The sequence below is a fragment of the Pristis pectinata genome, chromosome 23, assembly GCF_009764475.1.
Source record: "Pristis pectinata isolate sPriPec2 chromosome 23, sPriPec2.1.pri, whole genome shotgun sequence".
NCBI classification, from domain to species: Eukaryota; Metazoa; Chordata; class Chondrichthyes; order Rhinopristiformes; family Pristidae; genus Pristis; species Pristis pectinata.
Window position 1 is genome coordinate 28,878,838 of NC_067427.1, and position 26,448 is coordinate 28,905,285.

Consider the following 26,448-nt stretch of genomic DNA (forward strand, 5'->3'; position numbering starts at 1 on the left):
CCACCCCAGCCCCATCCCCCACCCCTGTCCCCATCCCAGCCCCATTCCCCACACCCTGACCCCCTCTCCACCCCTTTCCCTGCACCCTGTCCCTGTCGTCAATGACTTGCCCCGGGAAGAACGAAGGTCCGGTTCCAAAACATGGAAAAATATAGCGGCTGTGCCCGTGAAGATAAGATTCAATAGCAGATTTCTTTGTGAGGTGATATTTCGGTTATCGGTTTATTATTGTCACACGTACCGAGATACAGTGAAAAGCTTCTGTTTTGCGTGCCAGCCAGACAGACCATGCCGTTCATAAGTACATCGAGGTAGTAAAAAGCAAACAGAATGCAGAATATAGTGTTGCAGCTACAGAGAAACCCAGCCACGCAATTCTCTGTGAAGTGTCTTTGGACGTCCTCAGGTCTTGAAAGGCGCTATTAAAATGCAAATTCTTTCATTCTTATCCGCACAAATCCTTGCTTTATTTGTCCGCTTTAAGGGCGAGCACCTGGCTACCTCTCCCATTACTTTTAAGCCCTGCGCTTCCCAAGGGTCAACTCTGGACGGATCTGCCTGTAAATGTTTGGAAAAAGCCACCTCTGAAGGTGAGGTTGGGAGCGCCTGCTCCAGTATTTCCTGTCTTGCCTGGGCTGCCTGCCCCCTCCCTCCACAGTGACCTCTGCAGCGATCACTGTTTCCGCGTTCACCTGTACCCGGCCATGTCTCAGCCAGGCACCGAGAAGCGGCCGGCTCCCCCCGTCTGCCCCAGGTGCTTGGTCCCCGGGCAGCAGCCGCAGGGATCGGGCCGGCCACCGTGCACCTGCCGGCCGGCTGGCAGCCCGGAGCCCGGCGCCCCGCCCGACGGCGGAGTGTGCCCGCTTCACCAAGCCCAGGCGGACTGGTTCTGCTTCACCGAGGGCAAGGCGGTGTGCGCCCGCTGTGTCATCCCGGGGCCCTGCAGCGACCACCTGGGCACAGGCATCGGACAGGCGGCCAACCGCATAAGGGTGAGTGGGGAGGGGGCGTCGGGGGCAGGGCGATGGGTTACGGTGGGCGGTAGGTGGAGGGGGGGATGGTGTCGGGGCAGGCGGGGTACAGGCAGCAGCTGCGGAGACAGTGGGGTACAGGCAGCGGGTACAGGCTGAACGGGGTACAGGGGGTATAGGGTTCAAATATTGGGGCGGGGGATCAGGTACAGGGAATCACAGATGGATTGTGGTACAGGTAGATTGGATACAGGTGGATTAGACTACGGGTGGATTAGGCTACACGTGGATTGAGTACAGGTGGATTGGGGTACAGATGGATTGGGTACAGGTGGATTGGTGTACAGGTACAGGTGGATTGGGCTACAGGTGGATTGAGTACAGGTGAATTAGGCTACAGGTGGATTTGGGTACAGGTGGAATGGGCTACAGGTGGATTGTGGTACAGGTGGATTGTGGTACAGGTGGATTGGGTACAGGTGGATTGTGGTACTGGGAGATTGGATACAGAAGGATTAGCGTACAGGGGAATAGGGTACAAGGAGAATGAGGTACAGGAGGAATATGCTTCAGGGCATTAGATACAGGGGAGTGTCAGGGTGAGTTGAGCCATCATAGGCAGAATGCCCAGGTTATCAGACACAGGGCTCAATGTAGAGGGAGCCTGTGGCAGCCTCAGCCTATTTTGGAATACCAATACTGGCCTGAATTTGTTCTCTGGAATAGGTTAATATCATGTGTTAAATCCTGAGTATGAAATGCGAATCCTGGATTGACCAGAGTTGTTTTGAGATTGATCAGTGCCTTTGGTCCCCGTAGAACCTAAATCAGGGCATGCATGAGTTGCTGATGACTCTGCAGGTAACCACTGCCTTTCGCTAACCCTGCCCCTCCTTCCACCTCCCCTCCCAGTGCTGGGCTCAGTCTGTGAGTTGGTTCCGAGCCCTGAACTGATTGATATTGCAATTCCAGCAGAGGAGGAGAGCTGTCAGCAGTGACGTTTATGGGCTACAGGTGTGACGTGTAACACAGAATCTGTGTGTTCTGTGCCAGTGTTCTCCCAATCTATTTCATCTCTTTTTGTTTACATTTTACTTTCTTTCCATCTCACGTTTATTTAGCTTCCTCTTAAATATTTCCATGCTATTTGCCTCAACCACTTCCAGAAACTCACGTCTGTGATAGTTGAGGAAGAGCCCACGGCCTGGTCCCACCTTCCAGCACTGGGTCCGTGGTCCTGCAGGTCACTGCCCTTCAAGTATACATCCATGTACTGTTTAAGTGTGATGTGGGGTCTGGCAGCGAGCAGGGTCCCCAGTGGAGGTCTCTCTACGTGGAGTCCTCCCCCTTTACATTGAGGATCTCGGGTGGAGACTGATGCACAGAGCTGTGCCGTGCATCAGGTTTTTAAGGTGGTTCGTGGACTCCCAGGCCACCTGCCATTTCTGCGGCCTACAGGAGTCTGTCCTTCATGTGTGAGAGGTTGCAGCCCCTGTTTGTGGGGCTGCTCCTCAAGTTCTTGTTGCACTTCCGCCCCACGCTCCTGATCTTTGGGCACCCGGTGTGGGGGGGGGGGCGGTGGTTTGGTGAGTCAGTTGGGGGACCTACTCATTGGTTTGCTCCTGGGCCTGGCCAAGGTGACCATTCACAGATCCAGGCAGTGGGCTGTCAGGAGTTCCATCCAAGCCAACTGCTCGTCCCTCTTCCAAGGATATATCCATGTTCTGGGTGTCCATGGAGAGGGAGGACGTGGTGTCCACTGGTTCCTTGGAGCCCTTCCAGGACCAGTGGGCACCACGGAGACTGGAGTGCATCCTGAACAAGGATGATTATGTTTTAGTTTTGATGTTTTAATTTGATACATATATTTGTAAAAAAAAAATGAACTGAGAATAATGTCGATATTGTCAATATGTAAATAAAACTAATTTTGGGAAAATAAGAGGGTTCTGTCTTGACCACTATCAGGCAAAGGGTTCAAGACCCCGACCACCCTCTGAGTGGAAATATTTTCCCTCATCTTCTCTAACAATAAGGACATTTAAAAGGTACTTGGACAGGTACATGAATAGGAAAGGTTTAGAGGGATATGGGGCAAATGCGAGCAAATTGTATTGGTATTGGTTTATTATTGTCACTTGTACCAAGGTACAGTGAAAAACTTGTCTTGCATACTGATTGTACAGGTCAATTCATTACACAGCACAGTTACATTGAGTTAGTACAGGTAAAAACAATAACAGTACAGAGTAAAGTGTCACAGCTACAGAGAAAGTGCAGTGCAATAAGGTGCAAGGTCACAACAAGGTAGATGGTGAGGTCAGAGTCTATCTCATTGCATAAGGGAACTGTTCAATGGTGGTATGTGCCCTCAGGCTCCTGTATCTTCTACCTGATGGAAGAGGAGAGAAGAGAGAATGACCTGGGTGAGTGGGGTCTTCGATTATGCTGGCTGCTTCACCAAGGCAGCAAGAGGTAAAGAGTCCAAGGAGGGGAGGCTGGTTTCCATGACATGCTGGGCTATGTCCACAACTCTCTGCAAGTAGTTTAGATGGGAATCAGTGGACCAGTTGGGCTGAAGGGCCTGCTTCTGTGTTGTATGACCCTATGACTCTAATCCTTATTCCTCCACCCAGCTAGAGGAAATTTGTTCTGCCTAGATACTCAATGTAGGTCCCTCAGAATTTTAAACAGCTCATCTATGTCTCTCCTCGGCCACCTCTGATCCAAAGACAACAACCCCAACCCATCCAATCTTGCCTAATAGCCACTATCTCCCAGTCCTGGCAATATCTTTGTTTGTCTCCGCACCCTCTCCAGTGCAATCATGTCTTTCCTGAAATGTGGTCATCAGAATTGTACTCAATGGTCTAACTTGTATTGTGCACAGTCTAGCATTAACGCCCTCTAATTGTATGCCTATTAATGTTGTCACTAAATACATTTTGGCCACACTAATTGAAGAGGTTCTTCAGGAACTCTTCACTGGAGCTATTGGTAAACATCTCATTCCACTTCATGTATGACTCCTGGTTTTTCTCTCCCAAATGGGAAACACGGTAAAACAATCCGTCGTGCTCAGCTTCCAGCCCCACACAGGAAAAATGGTGACAGGGAACCATCCTAGTAGAACAGCGCATGATCTTGAAATCTAGAGGTCATCCTTCAGCCTACTGTTTCCTTTTGAAAGAGCATCATGATAGTTATAATTTTGTGATTCTAGGCAGTGGGTGTGGGGGGTGGAGGTGGGTGCAGGAGACAGGGAAGATGGGAGTAGCGGAGAGAGGGCTGAGCAGGAACAGGGTCCTTGCAAATCTTCTTGGTATTTTCTCCAGTACCTTTGAGACTGGCAGGAAATGTAGAAACTTTCTCATTCCTTTCACCCTTCCCTATCTTCCCTTTTTATCGGATACAGTAAGCTTCTTGCTGCCTCATCGCTGGTAGTCATTTTCTTCCTTGGAAGCATTCTGGTCTTTGCTGGCGTACAGCTGAGCCTCAGCATGGATTTATTTTCTAAGATAACTCCAGTCACCATTCTTCCTGTGAGCCTAGACATTGAGTATCGTGGATTGTTTTACCGCAGAGGGGTGGATTGCGGCTAAGGTTGATCTGATGTCCACACACAGGACGATGGGTTTTAGTTCCCCAGTGAGAGGAGGAAAGTAATATTCTGGTGCAGCCTTGTTGGCACAGACCAGCAGCCGGTCTCCAAAGTATCATGGTCTCATCATCTCCGTATTGTCAGATGCAGTCACTCAGGCATCAGTGCTGTAGATTTCCTTGTTCTATCATTAATGCAGCCAAATAAACTGCGTTGTCAATCAATATAAGCACATGGTATTCTGACCGTGTAGCTTTGGCAGAGCTCCATTTGGCAAGCATGGATTACCCGTTCACAGTGCTGATACTGCTAATGTGTCAGAGACAGCTTATGGCACCACACCAAGCGGGAAAGGGCACTGAGTTTCCTCTCCCCAATCTGTTGAGGAACTTATGTTGTAACAGATGGTTCCAATCCAGTTGCAGCCTTTCCTACAATTTACAGGGCTGCACGTTGATCTTTTGTTCCTCACTCTCTTGGATCTGATTGCATGCTGCCTCCTCCCTTCTGTCTGGCTTGGAGCCGTTCTGTGGGATGGCAATACCATGTGATAGACGGGTCAAGGGAGATCACTAGCCCTGTTCTACATAGTGCACTCATTCAGAGCATTGCTATCAAGTGAATCAGGAATGTTGATATTTGTATCATTATCAACCAGCGGGTGGTAGCTTTATAAATGCCTGTTTTGTAAATGGATAAAGAAGTGAATGTTTTCATTTATATGGAAGTTATAACCCTTTCCCTTAAGTTACAAGGAATTGTTTATGTCTGGTTGGGTTGATGACACCTTCAAGGAGCAGTAAATATCAGCCAGCGAGCAGCAGTGTGGTGTTCCCCTATCCAGGACACTGTTAATTATTCAACCAGCATCACTACCTGGTGACTGCTACATTGCAGTTTGTGGAATCTTGCTGTGTGTAAGTTAGTCTTTGTGCCTCCCACATTTCAGTACCAAGAGATAAGATTTCTTTATTAATCACGTACATCGAAACACACAGTGAGATGCACCTTTTGCGTAGAGTGTTCTGGGGGCAGCCCGCAAGTGTGGCCACGCTTCCGGCGCCAACATAGCACGCCCACAACTTCCTAACCCGTACGTCTTTGGAATATGGGAAGAAATCGGAGCACCCAGAGGAAACCCACGCAGATATGGGGAGAACGTACAAACTCCTTACAGACAGTGGCCGGAATTGAACCCAGGTCGCTGGCGCTGTAATAGTGTTACGCTAACCGCAACACTACCGTGTAGCTGTGAAGAGCTTTGAGATGTGTTGTCAAAAGCTACAGAAGCTGATTCTTCCATTCTTTACAAGACTCCTTTAAGCTTTCAGAATTGTTTGAAAGTAAGATGTTCAAAATTGTTTATATATTTGAGAAAGTTTCTTAAAACAATATGTTATTGAGCCAACCATGTTAGATCCAATCATGCGTAAGGAGGTAGGATTAATTATCTCATAGTGAAGGATCCTATGGGGAGAAATGATCATTAAGTGAGAGAATTTCACATTCAATTTAAGAGTGAGAATTAAGTCCAAAACTAACGTCTTAAACTTAAGCAAAGGCAATTACAAAGGAATGCAGACAAAGTTCTGTTGCAGCAAAGTAATGGCAGGTCTCATCGACAGTGCTATCAGGAAAAACTTACAGCTGCCCATTTTGGGTTTCGCTAGGACCACTTGGCTCCAGACCTCTCCACAGTTTTGGTCTAAACATTGACCAAAGAACTGGATTCCAGAGCTGAGGTGAGAGTGATTGGCCTTGGCATTAAGATAGCATTTGATGGAGCTTGGCATCAAGGCACTCTAGTGACGGGAATCAAAGAGAACACACTCCAACGGTTAGAGCCATATCTCGTGCAAAGGAGGCTGGTTGTGGTTGTCAGAAGTCAGGCTTCCCTGCCCTGGGACATTGTTGTTGGGGCGATAAATTGTTCTTAGCAGTTCTAAAAATTCCAAAATGTATGTTTTATATTTTTCTTCTGCTTCCCTCCTGATTCTTTTCTCCCATGATTTTCCTCCTCTGTACATGATTTGACTCTGCTTCACTTTCCTTCTTAGTTATTCACCTGTGTTTCAATCCTGAACTCACAATGATTAAGGCAATAAACTGTTGGTCCTGGTGTTTCCAGATGTCATTTTGCCCTTGCTGCACCTTAGTCTATTCACACTCTCGGTAAGTTATGGCCCAGAAAAAAATTGTGCTCAAGGCTGCCTTAAGAAGTCTTTACAACAAAGCACACCACAGGATGCTCGTTACGAGTTGCTCAGTTAAACATTAAAACTTGCACAAATTACATTGATTTGCATGAGCTGGTGCCAGCTATCATTGTTTTTAGTCTGCAATACTCCTAAAATGTAATCTATTAAAAAAATAATTCTATGAGAACTTCAAAATCATCTGCATAAGAAAAGAACTAGAAGCAAGGGTAGGCCACTCACCACTTGTCACTGATATTTTACCTCGGCATCACTTAACCACACTAACCCCATATTTCTTGATTCCCTTAATAACTAACGTTACATTATTGTCTGTCATGAATATGCTCAGCAACTGAGTTTCCAAAGCCTGGTTGAGTAGAGAATTACAAAGGGTCAGACCCCCGGGTGAAGAAATTTCCTTTTATCCTGGTCCTGAATGGATAGCCCTTGATTTTGAAAATGCAGGTCCGTGTTCTAGATGCCACAGTCAGAGGAAACAGCTTACTGCATGTATAATCCTGTTAGGTACTTTGACAGGAAAAACTGTTGGAAACACTCAGCAGGTCAGGCAACATCTGTGGAAGGAGAAACAGAGTTAACGTTTCAGGTCAAAGACCCTCCATCTGAACTGAAAAGGGAGAAAAGAAGTTAGTTTTAATTTGCAGAGAGGGTGGTGGTGGGATGGATAGGACAAAGGGAATACTTGTGGTAGGGTGAGGCCAGGTTTACCAAGATGATCTCGATGTTATTTTGGAAACATTTGGTCAATTCATTAATAAGGGTAGTAGGAAAGAGAGAGAAAACAAATAAAGGGACATGTTAAAGCTGTGAAATGTAGTCCATTGCTGAGAGCAGAAATCAAAAGGAGGGCACTGGAAATGACCTGCAGATTAGGCAGTTTTGAACCTGAATAACCTAATACTAGAACTGGTAGTGTTGATACAACAGAAAAAGTGTGTTATTTGAAATTGTTGAATTTGACATGGCATGGGGAACTTGTATGCTTCGATGAGATCATTGTTCAGACCTTAATTATGGAGAAGTAGATCCAGTTTACATAGTCACTCCTCATTGAACAATAGCCTAATCCTAAGAATCAATGTGGTGGACCTTTGTTGCATTCCTCAATTACAAGGATATTCTTCATAAGGCTGGAAGACCAGACCTGCATATTCCAGGAACAATAAGCAAAAAACTGCAGATGCCAGAAATCTGAATTACAAGGCCATTGAACTGAAATGTTAACTCTGTTTCTCTCTCCATGGCTGGTGTCTGATCTCTTGAATATTCCCAGCATTTATGTTTTTATTTCACAATATTCCAGATGCAGTCTTACCAGGACTCTGTATAATTACAGTAGAACATCTTTACCCTTGTACTCAAATCCTCTTGCCATAAAGGCCAACACCATCTTTGCTTTCTATATGTCCATGTTAACTTCCAGTGATCATGTACAAGGAAGTGAACTACTGGTGTCACAGCCTTCCAACATGAAAGAGACCCATTTATTCCTAATCTGTTTTCTGTCTGTTAACCAATAATTAGGCCATGCCAGTATATTCCCCTCAATCCCATGTGCATTAATTATGTTTAATAATCTTTCATGTGGCACCTTATTGAAGGCTTTTTGTAAGTCCAAATACACCACATCAACTGGCTCACCTTTATCTGTTAAGTACAACCTCAAAACTCTCTCTCAGATTTGTCAAACATATCTTTTCCTTCATAAATCCATGTTAACTCTACTCAGTTCTATCATTTATTTTCTAAGTGTCATGTTACCACCTTCTTAATGATAGATTTTAGCATTTTCACCACCACACTGCCACTATTTATCCACCTAATGCCCATTGCCCCATTATTGGTTCATATTCCGAGCAAGTTGCAACGCAGAAGATTTGAGTTGACGGGACTGCGCTAATTATGAATGACCAGAAAGAAGCTATTGACCCTCCCACTTCTGTCTCCATGGGATACCAGATCTCACCGTGAGCCACCAATGCAAACATTGAGAATGTCTTGCACTGCTTTTGATGGCCGAATAAATTTGCAGAAGGTGTGGTTCAACTGTGGCCATGTGACTGTATCCAATGAACTGCTAACCCATAATGAAGAGGAAATCTGTAAATTGCACATCATACTCTGAAACAGTATAATTCAAATAAAATTAGTTATGGATAAAGCACAAGTGTGTAAGGTTACCATATCTGTACTTGAGAAGTTTAGTTTCAGACTAGTTGCCATGGCTACATAATTTAGTTGGATAGTGAGCAGGCAAATTTGACTTTGGAATCTGGGTCAGAGGTTGTCAGCTATGTGCAGATAACAGAAGTCACATGAGCCAGATTTCGTTGAGGAAGTGCACTCATGTACAGTGTGAAAATCTGAATCATTATCACATTAACAGTGATATACAATAGTTCAGTGTGTTTGTGTACAGCCTAGATGATACCAGAGAGCAGGAAATTGGAGACAGATTTATTCAGACAATAGACATTCTCTCTCCAGCACCTCTCCCCTCCACAGCCAACTTGGAGGAGGGAATTTTATTCACATTGCTGGCACCCATTGTGTTCCTTATCATTATCAGGCTTTCTCCATACAATCTGCTTTCTCTAGGATTATCAGTCATTTCCCCTGGTTTGAAAAGTACTCGGAAAACATTAGAAACAAAGGGAGAGCAGGATTTATGTAGTGCCTGCTCACATGTTTCTCAATCAATGAACCACTTTCTAATGCAGTCACTGGTCTGTTTACAAGGCCACTGGAACAATGCATGACTGTCCTGTGGTGTAAGCAGGTGACCACGGACGTGTAGCCCAGTTTGTATCTCTTTATTGACTTAATAGAATAAAAATTGAGAGAAATGTAAAACAATCTATCGATTAACAACCTTCCTTCTTATTCTGTTGGTCAAATTCAAGATCTACTTCCTTAAACAGTAAACATTTATATCCAAAATATCCACTTGCTGTGGAATACACAGAAACAAATAGGGAGAATTCTTCCCTATCCACAGTCAACCTGGCGGGGAGTGGGGGTGGGGAGTTTTGTTTAATTACTGACACCCATTGTGTTCCTGATCATTATCAAGCATCCTTCATACAAATTGTAGCGATATAAAGTGGTAAAACAAATAGCCTTTAGTATCCTTCAGGAAACTGGGTAACCAGCTACAATTGGTTAATAAAATATAAAAAAATTGAAGCCAGGTGACTCAAGTACTGTTACCTCTTGACAAATCTGCAAGCCCCAGCTGCGTAGAACTTCGACAAAGATAGGATAATGGAGACAGATTTAAATAAATGGATCAAGTTAAATGCATATAATAGGCATGGCAGGGCATAACATGTGTTGTAGTTGCTGGAAACCATTAAAGTCCACAGAGAGCATACAGTATCCACAGTAAGTTTCTGCAGCTTCAGCTATGATACAGACACTGCAATGTACTAGGGAGATGGATACTTTGTTCCACGAGGCAGTCACAGCCCTCACAATAAGTACTGGATTGGCCAGTTAAGGAGGACAGGCGGGGGTGACTATGAGTGAGGCAAGTCTGGGGACCCAGAAGGTGGTGTCGCAGGAACCTCCACCCTCCATTGTGGCCAACGGGTTCTTGCAGCCTGTGTGGATGGGAGGGAGCAGAGACTGCAGGGTGGATGAGCAAACTGACTGGAGCTCCGCAGTACAGTGGGCCGTTCAGGTTAAGAGAGTGAGGAGGAACGCAGTGGTAATGGGGGACAGTAGAGTTGGGGGGGATAGACACTGCTTTCTGTAGCTGTGAGTGTGAGTCCAAGAGATGACATTGTCTGCCTGATGCCAGGCTTGAGGGTGTCCCCTTGGGGCTTGGAGAGGGGCTGGAAGCATCCAGGTGTCAGAGTCCAGTGACACGGAGAGGACAGTCTGAGTCCAAATAAAAAAAGCAGCAAACTGTGGATGAGTCTCTGAATTAGGTACAAATTGAGCTGTGGTCAGTGAGATCAGAGGCTTTGAATGGCTGGGTCAAAGATTGGTGTGGAAGAAATGCTGTTCAGATGGGCTTCACTTGAAGTGACCTTTGACCAGTGACCAAGGGGATTGAGTAACTAGCACAGTAGGTAAGGATTTAAACCAAATGGGACTGGTGGGTGGCTCCTGTGAGAGAAAATTTTGAAAGGTTAAACAAAAGGACAAAGTGACAGTGCAGGGCAGCAGAGTGGATAACAGTAACCTGAGTCCATTAGCAAGGGGCAGAGTATACCTGGAACTAGTCCAAGCAAGGACGGATGGTAAAAAGATATATCTGAATGCATGCAACATTCATTTCAATGGTGGATTAATGGAACAAATCGAACTAAGTGGGTGACAGGATGCAGTTACAAAGTGACCAAGTTTGGGAATTAAATGTTCCAGGAATCTTAACATTTAGAAGAGGTAGGAAAATGGAATTGGAGGCTGAGGAACCTGGATATTACAGGATGGGGTAAAGGTAGTAAAGAGAAAGGATCTTTGTTCAGAAAATCAACCTTCAATCAATTAATCAGTATTAGTGTAGAGGACAAATTCATGGAGTGTATATGAGACGGTTTCCCATGTCAGTACACTGATGAACCAAAGCGAATCAGGATAGTTTAAATCCAGTTTCATGCAATGGGAACAATGTCATTTGATGATCTGATGGTTAAGGGGCTTTTAGGGAACAGTGATCATAACATGGTAGAGTTATATTTAAACACTGAAAATGATTTAGTGCAGCCTGAAATCAGAGCAAATTTAAACAAAGCAAACTGTGAGGATACGGAGCATGAATTGCCAAGAGTAGGTTGGGAAACTATATTAAAAGGTATGACAACAAGCAAGAAATGGCTAACATTTAAAGAAATAATGCAGAGTCCAGAGGTCAGGTTTATCTCTTTTAAAAAACCCTGAAAAAATGGTCCAACTGTGGCTATCAAAAGAGAGTTTTAGATCAAATGAACAGTTGCCAAAAAATGCAGTAAACTTGGGACTGAGAAAATTCTGGAAAAGAGCAAAGGCGGGCTGAAGCACTGATAAGGAAAGGGAAAGTAGAATATGGGAGTAAGCCAGTGAGAACAAATTGTAAACACTTCTGTAGACATACAGGAAGATAACCAGGGTCCCAAACAGATTGAGACAGAAGATATACTGAGGAGTAAGGAAGTGGCAGAGAAGTGGAACAAATATTTTGTACCTGGTTTAACTGAAGAAGTACAAGTGACAATAATAATAAACCAATGCCAATATCAACCAATACCTGAGGGACATTAATCCAGGTTACTTAATTAGTTAGATTTAAATTCCACATTTGAACCTGGGTCTCTGGATTATTTGTCCAGGCACTTGGATTACTTGCACGGTGATTGAACCACTATACCGTCTTTCTTTTATACGACATAATTAAAATCTTAATGAGGAAAATAACACTTTACAGATGCTGCTAAACAAAATTAGGTACCATTCCACAAATTAAAGGACATTTGGTGAATTAAGCCAAGCCTCTCCCTTGTGGTTTAAACACCTTTTCTGTAGAACTTGGTGAATAATTGGTTTCTTTTCCCTTTTGTTACTTCCACATCGCCTTCCCTTGCCCACAGAATAAGCTGGTTGATGTTTGTGAAAAACTGCAGCAGAGAATAGCTTCAGTGCAGAGGTTCATGGCAGAGACTCTGAAGAGTAAAGACCACAGTGTTAAGGTGAGTACCTTTGTTCAACAAAACCCTGGCTCTTGTTGCGGGCAAAATTCTTCATGGTAGTGAGAATGTTACCTTCACGAGCCAAAATGCAATTATTCCGTACCTTTTAAAGGGATTTTTATAGATGATCTCTGATGGGGATTTGAAAATAGACATGAGAAAGAGCAGGAGTGGGACTTGGTGGATAATTCTTTCAAGAGCCCCGCTCACGCTGGCTTCTTGTGCCGTGCGGGCAATTTAACCCAGCTCGCTGGGCAGGAAAACTGTGTGATTGGGTGCAATGCCGGTCAGTTATTTAAAGGAATTCCATCAGCAGGCAGAGGGTAAAGCCAGTTCCCCCTGACAGGTTGAAAAGTTTAAAATTGCCCAATATTTCCATGATTTTTCATCTGAGCCCCTTGAACCCTCTCTGCCCTTCCAGTAAGATCACCTACCTTAGCTAACCCTCCAACTCAGCTTCACTTTCCTGCCCAATCTCTATTTCCATTATTCCCCCAGTGCACAAAAATCTATTGGTCTTTGTCTTGAAGATGCTCATTGGACGAACACCCTCAGACCTTCGGACTTCAGAATTCTAAAGATTCACGTCCACTTGAGTGAGTAAAGCCCTCCTCATCACAGTTCTAAATATCCAGCTGCTTATCCTGAGACCATGATGGCTGCTTCTCTACTCTTCAGTGCTTTATGAGAACACTGACCCGTGCCTTTACCTGCTAGAATATCCAGCACCACATTAATAGCACAGGTAGGAGGATGTGGCACTTCTCTTTGTCAATGACTGTGGCTTCCATTGATTTCAGTAGCTGCTTTTCATTGTTATTGCTTATTGCAGTGACTGCAATCGGTTTCTGCATTGGCAGTTCTTCCTAAAACACATAGATTTAAAAATTCCCATCCTTGTGCTCAAACTCTCTGACATTGCCCCTTCTCATCTCCATATCCCCTTTACAAAGCTCCTTAAAACCAAAGCCTTTGTCCAGATTTTAAGTCACCTACCCCAATGATGTCTTATCAAGCTAATTGTTTCAATTTTGTGTGGAAGTGCTCCAGCGGGACATTGGCGAACGGCTTTGAAGTTGCTGCAATGATGTTTTTGTTTTGCTTTGGATGACTTTCAGTGATTAAGGTTATCATTGCTTTAATTAATGAGAACAGTTACAGCTTATCCTCACTGAGAGCTTCACTCCTCCCTGCTGACAGGAAAATGCTAGCGGTTCCAGGGAGGTGATCATCCAGCGCTTGAACTTTATACGTGAGGTATGTGAGAATGAGGAGCAGCGATTGCTGGATGTCATCCATGAGGAAGAGGAGCGAGCCCAACAGAGCATCTTAACCCAAAATACCTACTGGTCAGAGGCCCACAAAAAGCTAGTGGACATTAAAAGTTATTTGGTGGACACACTGACCAAAATGGATGATGGTGCGCTTATGGTTAGTGGAAGTTTTCCATTACTGTCCAATCAGATTTCTGATTTGCTTCTATTTCAAATGAACTGAATTCGCTTTCTTTCCCTGCAGAAACAGCAGAAGGAAATATTTGAAAGGTACGTCCGACCAATAACAATGAACCCAACTAACCCTGCAAATAATTCTTGTGCAGTTTATGAATGTCTTCCAGACTCAGAAGCTGATGTTGTGCCTTGTCTGAACTAATGGTAGTGTTGTGCTTTGCCCAAACTCTCAAGTCGCGCTGTTCCATGTCAGAATTTTTGAATACAGCTTTGCCTTCTCTCTTCTCTTTAATAACAACAGACCTCATCTGAACTCTCAACTAACACCGCCCTCTGTCTGAGCTCTCAAACAATGCCACACCTTTACTGAACTCCTGAATTGTGCTGTGCCTTGTCTTACATTGAGCTTAGAGCTGTGGGTTGTCTGAACTCAACATTGTCATCTCCTGATAATGTGGAAAATTGCCCAGGTCAGTCCCATCCACAAAGTGGGACCACCACATTGTGAAGCAAAAGTAGGAATACAGAAGAACTCAGATAAACAAACAGCATCTGTGGAAAGAGAAACCAATCAATATTTTGGGTCAGTGTCCCTTCCTCAGAACTGGGCTCCATTACAAAGACATTGTAGTTAATTATTGGCCAGTTGGTATTTGCTCGATTACCAGTAAGGTAATGGAGGGTGTTGACAGTGCTGTAAAATATTGAACCCAGGTCATTTTTTCCTCAGAGCACCTGTCTCCAGATCTCATCACACCCTTGGTTCAAAAGTCAACCAAAGGTCTCGATTCCCAAGATGAGGTGAGAGGGATGGCCTTTGACATCAAGATAGTTTTTGACTGAGTGTGGTATCAGGGTGTTCTGATAAATCAGAGCTCAGCACAGCTGACAGAGCTTCTGCTCCAGTGATATGGATTCAATCCTGACCTCAGGTGCTGTCTGCATGGAGTTTGCACGTGTTCCTTGTGACTGCATGGGTTTCACTGATGCTCTTGTTTCCTTCCACATCCCAAAGATGGGATGTTCGGTAGGTTAATTGGTCACTATAAATTGTCCTGAGTGTCTAGTTGATGGGAATGTGAGGCAAATAAAATGGCAGTAGTCTAGGAATAGTGTAAATGGGTGCTGGATGGTAGGTGTGGCCTTGTTGGCTGAGCTGTATCACTCTGTGACCAAAGGGGGAAGGACTCCAATGGCTGGAGTCATCACACACAAAGGTAGACACTTGTTATTGGGGGGTTAATCATTCCAGCCCCAGGACTTTGCTGGAGGAGTTCCTCAAGGCAGTGTCATAGGTCCAATCACGTTCAGCTGCTTCACCAATGACCTTCCTTCCATCATAAGATCAGATCTTGTCTGATGATCAATTCCACTCCTCAGCAAATGAACCAGTCCACTCCTGGATGCAGCGGTGCCTAGACAGCACTTGGAACTACACTGATTCTGTGTTGTTAATTAAGTTCCATTAATTTTCTGGTCAATGGTGACTTCACATGATATTTATGGTGGGGGCAGCAATACCAATGGTAAGGCCATTGAATATTGAGGGGGTTAGTGATTAGACTCTTAGGCTATTAAGTAGCAAATAATATTTGCACTACATAAGTGTTAGGTAATAGCAGTCTCCAACAGGCTTGAGTATAATCCCTTACCCTTTCAACATTCAGTGCCCTTACCATTGCTGCCCCAACCATAGGTATCTTGGGATCTCACCACTGACCAGAAAATTAATGGAACTAGCCACATAAATACTGTAGTTCCAGAGGGGTCAGAGGGTAGGTATCCTACAGTGAGAAATTCTCACCTCCTTACACCCCAAGGCCTTGCCACCATCTACAAAACACGTATCAGGATTGCGATAGAGTGCTCTCCCAGATAAGTGAAGCTCCAGCAGTCAAGAAACTTGACATCATCCAGTACAAAGCAGCCTGTGACTGACCCTCATATACACCAACTTAAGTGTTTATTCTCCCCACTACCAAAGCACTGTTTCTGCATTGTGTATCCTGCTGTTACTTGCCCGGGATACTCCAACAGCACCTCCCAAAAAGGATCAGGGCAGGAGGTGCACTGGAGCACCACCAGCTGTGGGTACCCTCCAAGCTGTGCACGATTGTGTGACCTGAAAATAGAACACTGTTCCTTCATTAATGGAACTCCCTTCTCAAGACCACTGTGGGGGCATCTTCACCAGAAGGACTGCGGCCTTTCAGTAGGTGGATGATGACCACCTCCTCAGGGACGGAACGTTCTGACTGTCCCGCATCACCCACACCCCATAACTGAATTTTAAGTAACTCGTGAGGGGTGCAGCGCATTGATCAACACACGTGTTAGTGTTGTGCTTTGTTTGAACCCTGCATTCACCGGGATCATAGCAAAAATACTGCAGAAATTAGAAACTGGAAAAAGAACAGAAAATGCTGGAAACAGCCATACGCGGCAGAGTCTCTGGAGAGGGAGGTGCCTGACAATAATTGGACCTAATTAGTAAACCCTTTGTAGAGGAAATCTCTTATCCTTACCAGGTCTAACTTGTAAGAGGTTGTCAGCTGCCTGCTGAAATGGCTTAAAAGGTTCAAAGGCAACTGAGGGTGGGCAATTAATGCTGACCTTGCCCACAACAGTCACATCCCCTGAATGAATAAAGAAAACACGTTACATTGAACTATGTAGTAAACTTGAATGTAGATTTGTGAGTCTGTAGCCTGACTGAATAAATTACACATTCTAAGTATTTCCTCGGGGTGCCAGTTCAAATCCTGTGAATTATTCCTTTGAAAATTCCCTCCTGCAGTTTAAGCTGCACAGTATGGCCCAGCCTTCCCTGTCAATTATTGTTGTATTTACCATCGTCCTCTTACTCTCCAAGTCAAGGCTGGAATGAGACAGAGCAAGCTTGCCTCATCATCACGTTCTCCCCAGTGCAGTGGCTCTTTGTATCTGTGGTATCCGTAAATGTAAAGAGCTGAACAAGAAAGATTGTAGGGACATGCCAGGCAAATATGAGTTAAAAGTCCTGCTCGAAAGACGGTGGAGATGTCGTGTTAACAGAGTTGCTGTTTTGTAGAGATTAACTCGAGATCCTATGCAGAGCAGGGAAAGTCATTCCTGATGCTCTGGCCAATCTTCATCATTCAATCAACATTGGTTAAATGGGTGAACTGGCCCTCACCGTATTTATGAGACCATGTGCTCAAATTGGTTGCCTTGTGTCCTCTATTACAACACCACCTGCACTGCAAAGTTGCTTCATTGGGTGTAGAGCTCTTTGGGATGTCCTCTAAGCCACCCAATAATGCAAGTCCTTCTTTCTGTTGCTCTTGTTCTGAATGGGATTCTTTTTTCTTCCAGAGCGGAGGAAGCAGAGGGGATTCTGGAACCCAAGGACTCAAACAAGCTGAACTTCAACCTTGCCTGTGCTCATAGCGACCTCCTTAGTAGCCTATGGGCATCTGCAGTCATGATCTGTGTCGCAGGTCAGTAATAGCTCAGCCACAGTAATACATTGGTAACTCGGAATAGGAGGCCAGCTGTTTCCAACAAAGTGAATTGCTTTAACTGAGCAGTCACTGGACTATTTCAAAGGACAGGTCAGAGTCAACTACACTTTGATGGGTCTCTCGTAGTATATAGGTCAGACCAGATAAGGACATCAAATTTCCTTTCCTGAAGAACAGTAGTGGCATTTTATGATAATTTGGTTGTCCCATTGTCACTAACACTGATATTAGACAAGTACTGAGAATGCAAAGGGACAGAGGACCCTTGGAGTGTGTGTCAGAGATCTTGAAAGTTAATAGAACTAGTGGATGAGGAGGTTAACAGAACAGACGGGATACTTTGCTTTGTTAGCTGAGGCGTAGAATACGAGTGGAAAAGTCAAGCTAGCAATGCATAAACACTAGTTAAGTGACAGCTGGAGGATTCCAGATGGTTCTGGTCACACAATATAGGAAGGGATCAATGGGACTAGAGAGGGTGCAGAGGATGTTTATGAGTAAAACTGATTAGCTCAGTTAATTAACACAGGTGCCTATGCTATTATTGCCATCACTGAGACATGGTTGAAGGATGGGCAGGACAGGTAACTCCAGGTCCAGAGCCATCAGAGCCCTGATTGTTCTGGGCCTGTACTCGCTGGAGTTTAGAACGATGAGGGGAGACCTAATTGAAACCTGCCGAATATTGAAAGGCCTGGAATAGAGTGGAGTAGGAGAGGATGTTTCCAGTAGTGAGAGAGTCTAGGACCAGAGGGCACAGTCTCAGAATAGAAGGACGTCCCTTTTGAACAGAGATAAGGAGGAATTTCTTTAGCCAGAGGGTGGTGAATCTGTGGAATTCATTGCCACAAACGGCTGTGCAGGCCAAGTCATTGGGTATATTTAAAGCACAGGTTGATAGGTTCTTGATTAGTAAGGTTGTCAAAGGTTACGGGGAGAATGGGGTTGAGAGGGAAAAATAAATCGGCCATGATTGAATGGTGGAGCAAACTCGATGGGCTGAATGGCCTAGTTCTGCTCCTATATCTTATGGTCAATATCCCAGGGTAGAGAATTTTCAGGTGAGACAGAGGATGGAGTAAAAGGGGAAGAGGTATTGGACTATGAGTCAAAGACTGCATTACTTCAGTATTGAGAGAGGATGTCCAAGAAGGTCCCTGAAACAAGGCCATATGGATAGAGATTAGAAACAAAAAGAGCATCGTGGCTTTGCTGGAGGTGTATTATAAGCCTCCCACCAGTAAACAGGAGATAGAGAAACAGATATGTAGGCAGATATCAGAGAGATGCAATAAAAATAGAGTTATCATACTGGAGATTTCAATTTCACAATTATTAACTGGGATTGCCCTAGCGTTAAAGGCTACGTGTGTCCAGGAGAGCTTTTTGACACAGTGTGCAGATAGACCAATGAAGGAAGGAGCATTACTGGACCTTATCTTGTGGAAGGTAGCCAGTCAGGTGGAGGGATCATTTTGGAGATAGTGACCATAACTTCATTTCTTTTCATATGGTTATGGAAAAGGATAGAGGTAGACCAGTAATAATCTTAAACTGGGGTAAGGCCAATTTCATTAACATAAGGGAAGGCCCGGCAAAGGTAGATTGGGAGCATCTACTTGCAGGTAAATCTGTATCTGCACAGTAGGGAGCATTCAAATGAGCAATAGCCAGACTTCAACGACAACATTTCCCTGTAAGGTTAAGAGCCAGGGGTAGCAAGTATAGGGAACATTAGATATCGAGGGATATTGAGGATTGGAAAAAGGGAATAAAGGAAGCGTATGGCAGGTGTAGGGAACTAATGACAGGGGAGGCCCGTCAACCATGTAAAAAGTGTTGGGAAGCTCTTAAAAAAGAAATTAGAAAGGCTAAGATGGGTCATGAAGAATATTGGCAGACAGGATTAAGGTAAATAGAAAGGAGTTCTGTAAGTATATTCAGGGCAAAAGAATAACCAGGGAAAATAACCATTAGGCAACTGTGCGTAGCCAGTGAGTTTGGTTGAGGTCCTAAGTAAATACTTTTCATCAGTATTCACAAAGGAAACAGACTTTGTCGTTGGAGAATTCAGTTGAGGGGTAGGTGAAAGTATAGTGCGGGTCTCCATAAATAAAGGTACTCGATGCCACAAAGGTGGTAAATATGGGAGGCAAGGGAAGAGATCGCTGGGGCTCTGGCTGAGACCTTTAAATCTTCGTTGGATACAAATGAGATGCCAGATGACTGAAGGACAAGCAAGTGTAGTCCTCTTTTCCAAGAAAGGCAGCAGAGTAAAGCCTGGCAGCCATGGGCCTGTGAGTCTAATGCCATTGGCGGGGAAGATACTGGAAACATTTCTGAGGGAGAGGATTAATGATCCCTTGGAAAGGCAGGGACCAATCAGAGGCACAACATGGCTTTGTCAAGGGCAGTTCCTGTCTGACCAATTTGATTGAATTCTTTGAAGTGTATCAATGAAGGCAGGGCAGTAGATGCAATTTTAGTTTGACAAGGTCCCACATGGGAGACTGGTTGAAAAGGTTAGGGGCCCATAGGGCAAGTTGGGAAACTGGATCCAAAATTGGCTTGGCAATAGGAGACAGAAGGTGATGGTAGAGGGTTATTTTTGCAGTTGGATGCCTGTAACTAGGGGTGTCCCACAAGGATCAGTGCTGGGAACCTTGCTGTTTGTAATATACTTGAATGACTTGGATGTGGATGTGTGAGGCAAAATCAGTGAGTATGGAAGGTAGTCTTAGACTGCAGAGAGATAATTGGTGTGTCAGTGAAATAGGCTGAAAAATGGCAGAAGGAGTTTAATCCAGACAAATGTGAGGTGGCGTATTTTGGGAGCACCAGTGAGGCTAGGACATACACTAAGAATGGTAGGGTCCTAGGGACCACTGGGGAACAAAGGGACCTAAGTATACAAGTCCATAGATCCTTGAAGGTGGCAACACAGGTAGATAACGTGGTTAGGAAGGAATATAGGATACGGGCCTTCATTAGTCAGGGCATTGAATACAGAAGTAGGTAGGTTATAATTCAACTTTATTAAACCTTGTTCAGACCTTGGCTGGAGTACTGCATACAGTTCTGTTCACCACTTTGGCAGAGAAGATTAAGGAAAATCCAAAGATTTTTTAAGTACATTAAGGGAAAAAGAGTAAATAGAGAGAGAATAGAGCTTCTCAAAGACCAAAGGGCACACTGTTGTGTGGCCTGCAGGAGATGGACAAGGTCCTTAATGGATATTTCTCCTCTGTTTTCTACCTTAGAGAAAGACATGAAGACTTCAGAACTAGGAAAAGTAAACGGGGAGGTCTTGGGGATCGTCTGTATTATAGTAGAGGAGGTGCTGGATGTCGTAAAAGTTATGAAGGTAGACAAATCTTCAGGGCCTGACTGGAACATATCCAAGAACACTGTGGGAGGCTAGAGAAGAAGTTGCGGGAGCCCTGGTTGAGATATTTGCATCATCGTTAGCCACGGGTGAGGTGCCGGTAGACTGGAGGGTAGTGAACGTTGTGTTATTTAAGTTATTTAACTTTACCTATAACGTATTTAAGAAGGGAAGCAAAGAAAAACCTGGGAACTATAGGCCAGTAAATCTAACATCTGTGGTAGGTAAGTTACTGGAGAGTATTCTGGGGGATAAGATATATGTACATCTGGAAATAAGGGTTTAGTAGGGGTAGCCAGCATGGCTTTGTCCATGGAAGATCATGCCTTACGAACGATTACTTTTTTGATGAGGTGACCAAGAAAGTTGTTGAGGGCAGGGTGGTAGACATGGTTTATATAGACTTCAGTAAGGCCTTTGATAAAGTTCTACATGGTAGGCTGCTCTGGAAGGTTAGATCAGGGCGAGCTGGCTAATTGGATACACAATTGGCTTGATGGTAGAAAGCAGAGGGTGATGGTGAAAGGTTGTTTCTTGGACTGGAGGCCCGTGACTAGTGGTGTTCCCCAGGGGTCGGTGCTGGGCCCATTGTTGTTTGTCATCCATATCAATGAATGTACAGGGCATGGTTAGTAAGTTTGCAGATGACACTAAACTAGGTGGTACAGTGTACAGTGAAGAAGGTTATCAAAAATTACAGGGGCCCAGGAATGGCAAATGGAGTTTAATTTGGAAAAGTTTGAGGCGTTGCATTTTGGGAAGTCAAATCCAGGCAGGACTTTCACTGTGAACGGCAGGGACCTGGGGAGTGATGTAGAACAGAGGGGCCTTGGCGTACAAGTACATGGTTTACTGAAAGTGGAGTCACAGGTAGACAGGGTGGTGAAGAAGGCTTTTGGCACGCTTGTCTTCATAAGTCAGGGCACTGAGCATAAAAACTGGGAGGTCAGGGTGCAGTTGTACAGGACGCTGGTGAGGCTGCACTTGGAGTATTGTGTTCAGTTTTGGTCGCCTTGCTATAGAAAAGATGTTATAAAACTGGAAAGAGTGTAGAAAAGATCTACAAGGGTGCTGCCAGGACTTGAGGGACAGATTTAAAGGGAGAGGTTGGACAGGCTAGGACTTTATTCCTTAGAATGTAGGAGACTGAGAGGTGGTCTTATAGAGGCGTATAAAATGATGATTTTTCCCAGAGTTTGAGAATCAAGAACTAGAGGGCACAGGTTTAAGGTGAGAGGGGAAAGATTTAAAGGGAACTTGAGGGGCAACTTTTTTACCCAAAGAGTGGTGTCTATGTGGAATGAGCTGCCAGAGGAAGTGGTTGAGGCAGGTACAAAACAACTTCTAAAAGACAGTTGGACAGGTACATGGATTGGAAAGGTTTAGGAGGTTATAGACCGAACACTGGCAAATAGGACTAGCTAGGATGGGCATCTTGGTCGCCATGGACCAGTTGAGCCGAAGGGCCTGTTTATGTGCTGTATAACTCTGTAACTCCATGACTCACTGTAGGAAGGATGTGATAGCACAGGAGAAGGTGGAGAGGAGATTCATCAGGATGTTGCCTGGGATGGAGCAGTTCATTTCTGAGGAGAGACGGACAAACTAAGTCTGAGTGGAGGAGGTTAAAAGGAGACATGATTGAGGTGTATAAAAATATAGATAGGTAAACTGCAGGAAACTTTCCTCCACATCAGAGATAGATAAAACTGGAGGACATAGATTTAGGGTAAGGGGGTAGAGATTAGAGGGGGTATGAGGGAGACCTTCTTCACCCGGAGAGTGGCAGGTACCTGGAATACACTGTCTGAGAGAATGGTTGAAGCTGTCTAGATGAGCATTTAAATCGCTTAGGCATAGATGGCTATAGACCAAGTGCTGGGCAAAGCGATTAATATGGAAGAGTGCCCACTGGTCAGCATGGACGAATTGGGCCGAATGGCCTGTTTCCTGGCTGTATGATCCTATGCCTTGGTGTACGATTGTATACATCATATGTATGATTCATTAGTTCTTCCTCATGAATTCCAGTAGTTACATCCTTAAAAATCCCAATAGATTTGTCAAGCATGATTTCCCTTTCATGAATCCATGTTGAAAGTTGGTTGAAATAAAACCAAATCCCGTTTCAGGTGCCAAAAGCTTTCACATTGATGAGAAGACATTGCATTCATCCTTGGCACTGTCGGAAGATAAAAAGAGGCTGACCTTTGCAAGCAAGAAGGTCCATTTGTACCCGGACTGTCCCGAGCGCTTTGACCACTGGCCCAACGCCATGGGACTAGAGTCTATCCAAAGCGGACTTCATACCTGGAGGGTGGACGTGGAGAAAAGTGGTGCCTACAAGGTGGGGCTGGCATACGGCTGTCTTCAACGCAAAGGTGCCGGCCATGAGTGCCGACTCGGATATAACCCATCCTCCTGGGTGTTCTCCCGGTATGATGAACAATACACGGTGGCCCACGATGGGCAGACGAAGAGCCTGGATCTGCTGAGGCACCCGACAGTGATCGGTGTGCTTGTAGACTATGAAGGGGGTGAAATCCTTTTCTATGACCCTGACACCTGTGCCATACTGCACTGTTATAGAACAAAGTTCACCCAACCCATATATGCAGCATTGGCTGTGGCAAATGAAAGTATCACAATCATGTAAATGCAGGTGGGTGGATCATTGGATTGAGCGATATCTCTGATTCTCACCTCATATTTTGGCTCTAGAATTCCCTTATTCCTTGAAGACACTCCAATCTAGTAGTCTGGAAGTCAGCAACTGTACCAACACTGGTTTCAACTGACCACCAAGATGAGTTGTCAACATACAGATGTTTCATTCATGGATCAGAGTTTGGATAAGATGTTGACAATGTCAATTGACATTGTAGTTAACCATGGAAAGGTTGGGTACGTGGGTTTTGCTTCACCTGCTTTCTGATCTTATGTTCCCTCTTGAAAAAGATGAACTTGTTAGTGTAATTTTTAATAAAAGTCATTCTTGGCACATGGCGTCTCTGGTCAGGACAGGATGTCCTCCTCATTCATGGTTGCCCCGAGAAGGTGGTGGTGGACTGCTTTATTGAACTAATGGTGTTGGATGGAAGCAAGTGATGATGTGGGCAGGAGCTCCTCCCACCACCAGGCCAGGCAAGACAAGGACAACAGATTTCCTTCCCTAAAGGACATCAGTGAACTGATGGATTTTTATTGTACTCCAGTATTTCCAAAGCTATTTTTATGTTACCAGCTTTTTATTTTCAGGGTTTAGAAACGACCAACTTTGAGGAGTTAGTTCACCATTATGTGAAATGCACTTGTTCATGAGATAGTTAATCCAGTTACATATCTACTACGCTGCCTCAGTGGTAACATTGGTAGATCTTTGAAGGTAAATATTGGCAAGACATTTCACTGTCAGGGACTTCTGGGAAAGAGGTGTCTTTGGATAAGGACAACAGACATCAATTAAAGTTGATTCCTCCTAAAATGACCTTGGCATGATAATGATAACCCTACTAGTGTCACCTGGTAACTGCTGGAGATGGTTAATCTGAACCTTGTGGCTGGCAATAGCCATGAAGTTTTCAATGTTGGCAGTTTAGGAAAGTCAGTGTCTGATACTCAGACAAGGTCACTGTTAGTCTAGAACTCAGGATCTCCAAACCCTTTTGAGGTGGTGCAGAGTTCAGAGGGTCTTATTTCCTTGTACAGTGTGACCACGTGATACTGAGGTGAAGAGGCAAGAGAGATGAACGACCTGTCCCTACTCCTGTTCTCTTGTGTATGCCCTAAGTCAGTGGGGCTGACATGGTGATCCCCTGTAGAGAGAATTACAATGTGAACTCGTGTTCTGTTGCTTTTCTCACCTCTACCTCTATCTGCCCCTCCGTGTCTCCCCACTCCTCCCTCTCTGCCCCTCTCTCTTTCCCTTCACTTCTTGCTATTGTCACACTGCCAGATCCTTTAAAGGAATTCAGAGAGGGACGGGGCCAGAGGAGGCCAACCTTCTGGGATTGAACAGGAGTCTCCAGGAATTAATGTAATACTATGCACAACTCAAGCGAAAAGTTAGTAGGAGCGGCTAAAATATATTTTTAAACAGGTTTACTTCTTAGTTGTAAAAGTATTAGAATCTGGCAGTGAGTGGGGCTGGTGGGCAGAGGCAGGAAGCAGGAGCAGGGAGGTGTGGTGGGATGCTGTGCACGTAGGTGGGATAGAGTTGGCAGGACTAGGCAGATAGTCTGAACGCTAACCGAGGTTCTGGCGGATTGTATAACTGAAAGAGATTGTCACCCACCACAGGACATATAGGGGAATAAAAGGGGTGGCCAGGGGATGCCCAGGAGAGTTGTCATCACCTTTCATGTCATCATCTGAAACATTCTCTGATGCTGACACCAGAGACTGCAGACACTGGAATCTGGAGCAACAAACAAGATGCTGGAGGAACTCAGTGGGCCAGGCAGCATCTGTGGAGGGAAACGGACAGTAGATGCTTCATCTGGACCGAAAGCTAGAGGGGAGAGGGTCAGTATAAGAATGTGGAGGGAAAAGGTGGAGCAAGAGCTGGCAAGTGATAGGTGGATCCGGGTGAGGAAGGCTGACAGGCAGATGGAGGAGGGGAGGGTGGAAATAGTGACAGAGGCTTGGAGGTGATGGGTGGAGGTGACAGAGGGTTGAAGGTGATGGAGTCTGATAGGAGGGGAAGGTGGAGCACGGAACCAAATATGGGAGGTGGGAACAGTTGGGGTTGGGGACCCAGTGGGAGGAGTGTCTGGGTGATGGAGTGGGTGGAGGAGGGGAAAGAAACGGGGTAATGGGGGGGCTGGGGTGGGTGCAGGAGGAACTGAGTAGATCAGAGGAGAGAGTAAGGGGACAGAGGGAGTAAGGGTCAGAGAGTAAAGGGAGCAGTTTACCTGAAATTACTCTCTGAACTCTCCAGTGGTCTTCTATTGGTTCCCATTGACCTCCGTAATATGCTTCGGACATGTATTGTTCCAGTGCCTGACCTGAGTGTCTCCGTTACACATCCTAAGCTGGATCACATCCTCAGCCTGTTACAGCATCGCTATTCAGAGGTTCACGAGGCTGAATTTCTGGAAGTGTATCTTGCCTAGACCTTGATATTTAATGATGAATGTATTACTTATTCAATAGTCTGCTGTAATTAACTAAAATATTTAATCTAATGTTTGTACTTTTGACATAGGAATATAACTTCATTCAAAACCAGTTTGTCCTTCCCATACTTCCCCCAGCCTTTACAGCCCTGTGCGCTCTCTGACCCCACCCATCACAATGCCAAGTTCTTCCTTCCGAGGAAACTGAGACAAAATGTGGAAGAGCAGGGGAGAGGCACGGAGAGAAGTTATTCAGCAGTTTTTCTCTTTAGAATAACCCCTCATCCCTTTCATAAATCAAGGTGTGTGTGGCTTCTGATTGGCAATTGATAAGAGTTCACCTAAGTTGTGGTAGAAACTTCAAAAAAGGTGCAGCTGACTTGCAGATAAGACAGACAAAACTAGAGAAATAATATTCATTTTCTATGAGGAAGTGGTTGAGAGGGAGGTCAGAGACCATGGCCTCAGTGTGGTGGGCCACTGTCGCAATGTGATAGAACAGAATCTGCAATTTTCACAGGGTTGCTAC

General features: G+C 44.8%; 1 protein-coding gene across 1 annotated transcript; it reads left to right on the forward strand.

The window, feature by feature from the left end:
* Window positions 1–226: 226 nt before the first annotated feature.
* Window positions 227–25,546, forward strand: bspry (B-box and SPRY domain containing). The gene is made up of 6 exons (XM_052036991.1): window positions 227–992; window positions 12,365–12,463; window positions 13,664–13,894; window positions 13,982–14,007; window positions 17,269–17,393; window positions 22,935–25,546. Exons 1-6 carry the CDS (start codon window positions 705–707, stop codon window positions 23,456–23,458), a joined length of 1,293 nt encoding a protein of 430 aa, XP_051892951.1. The 5' UTR covers window positions 227–704; the 3' UTR covers window positions 23,459–25,546.
* Window positions 25,547–26,448: the final 902 nt, after the last annotated feature.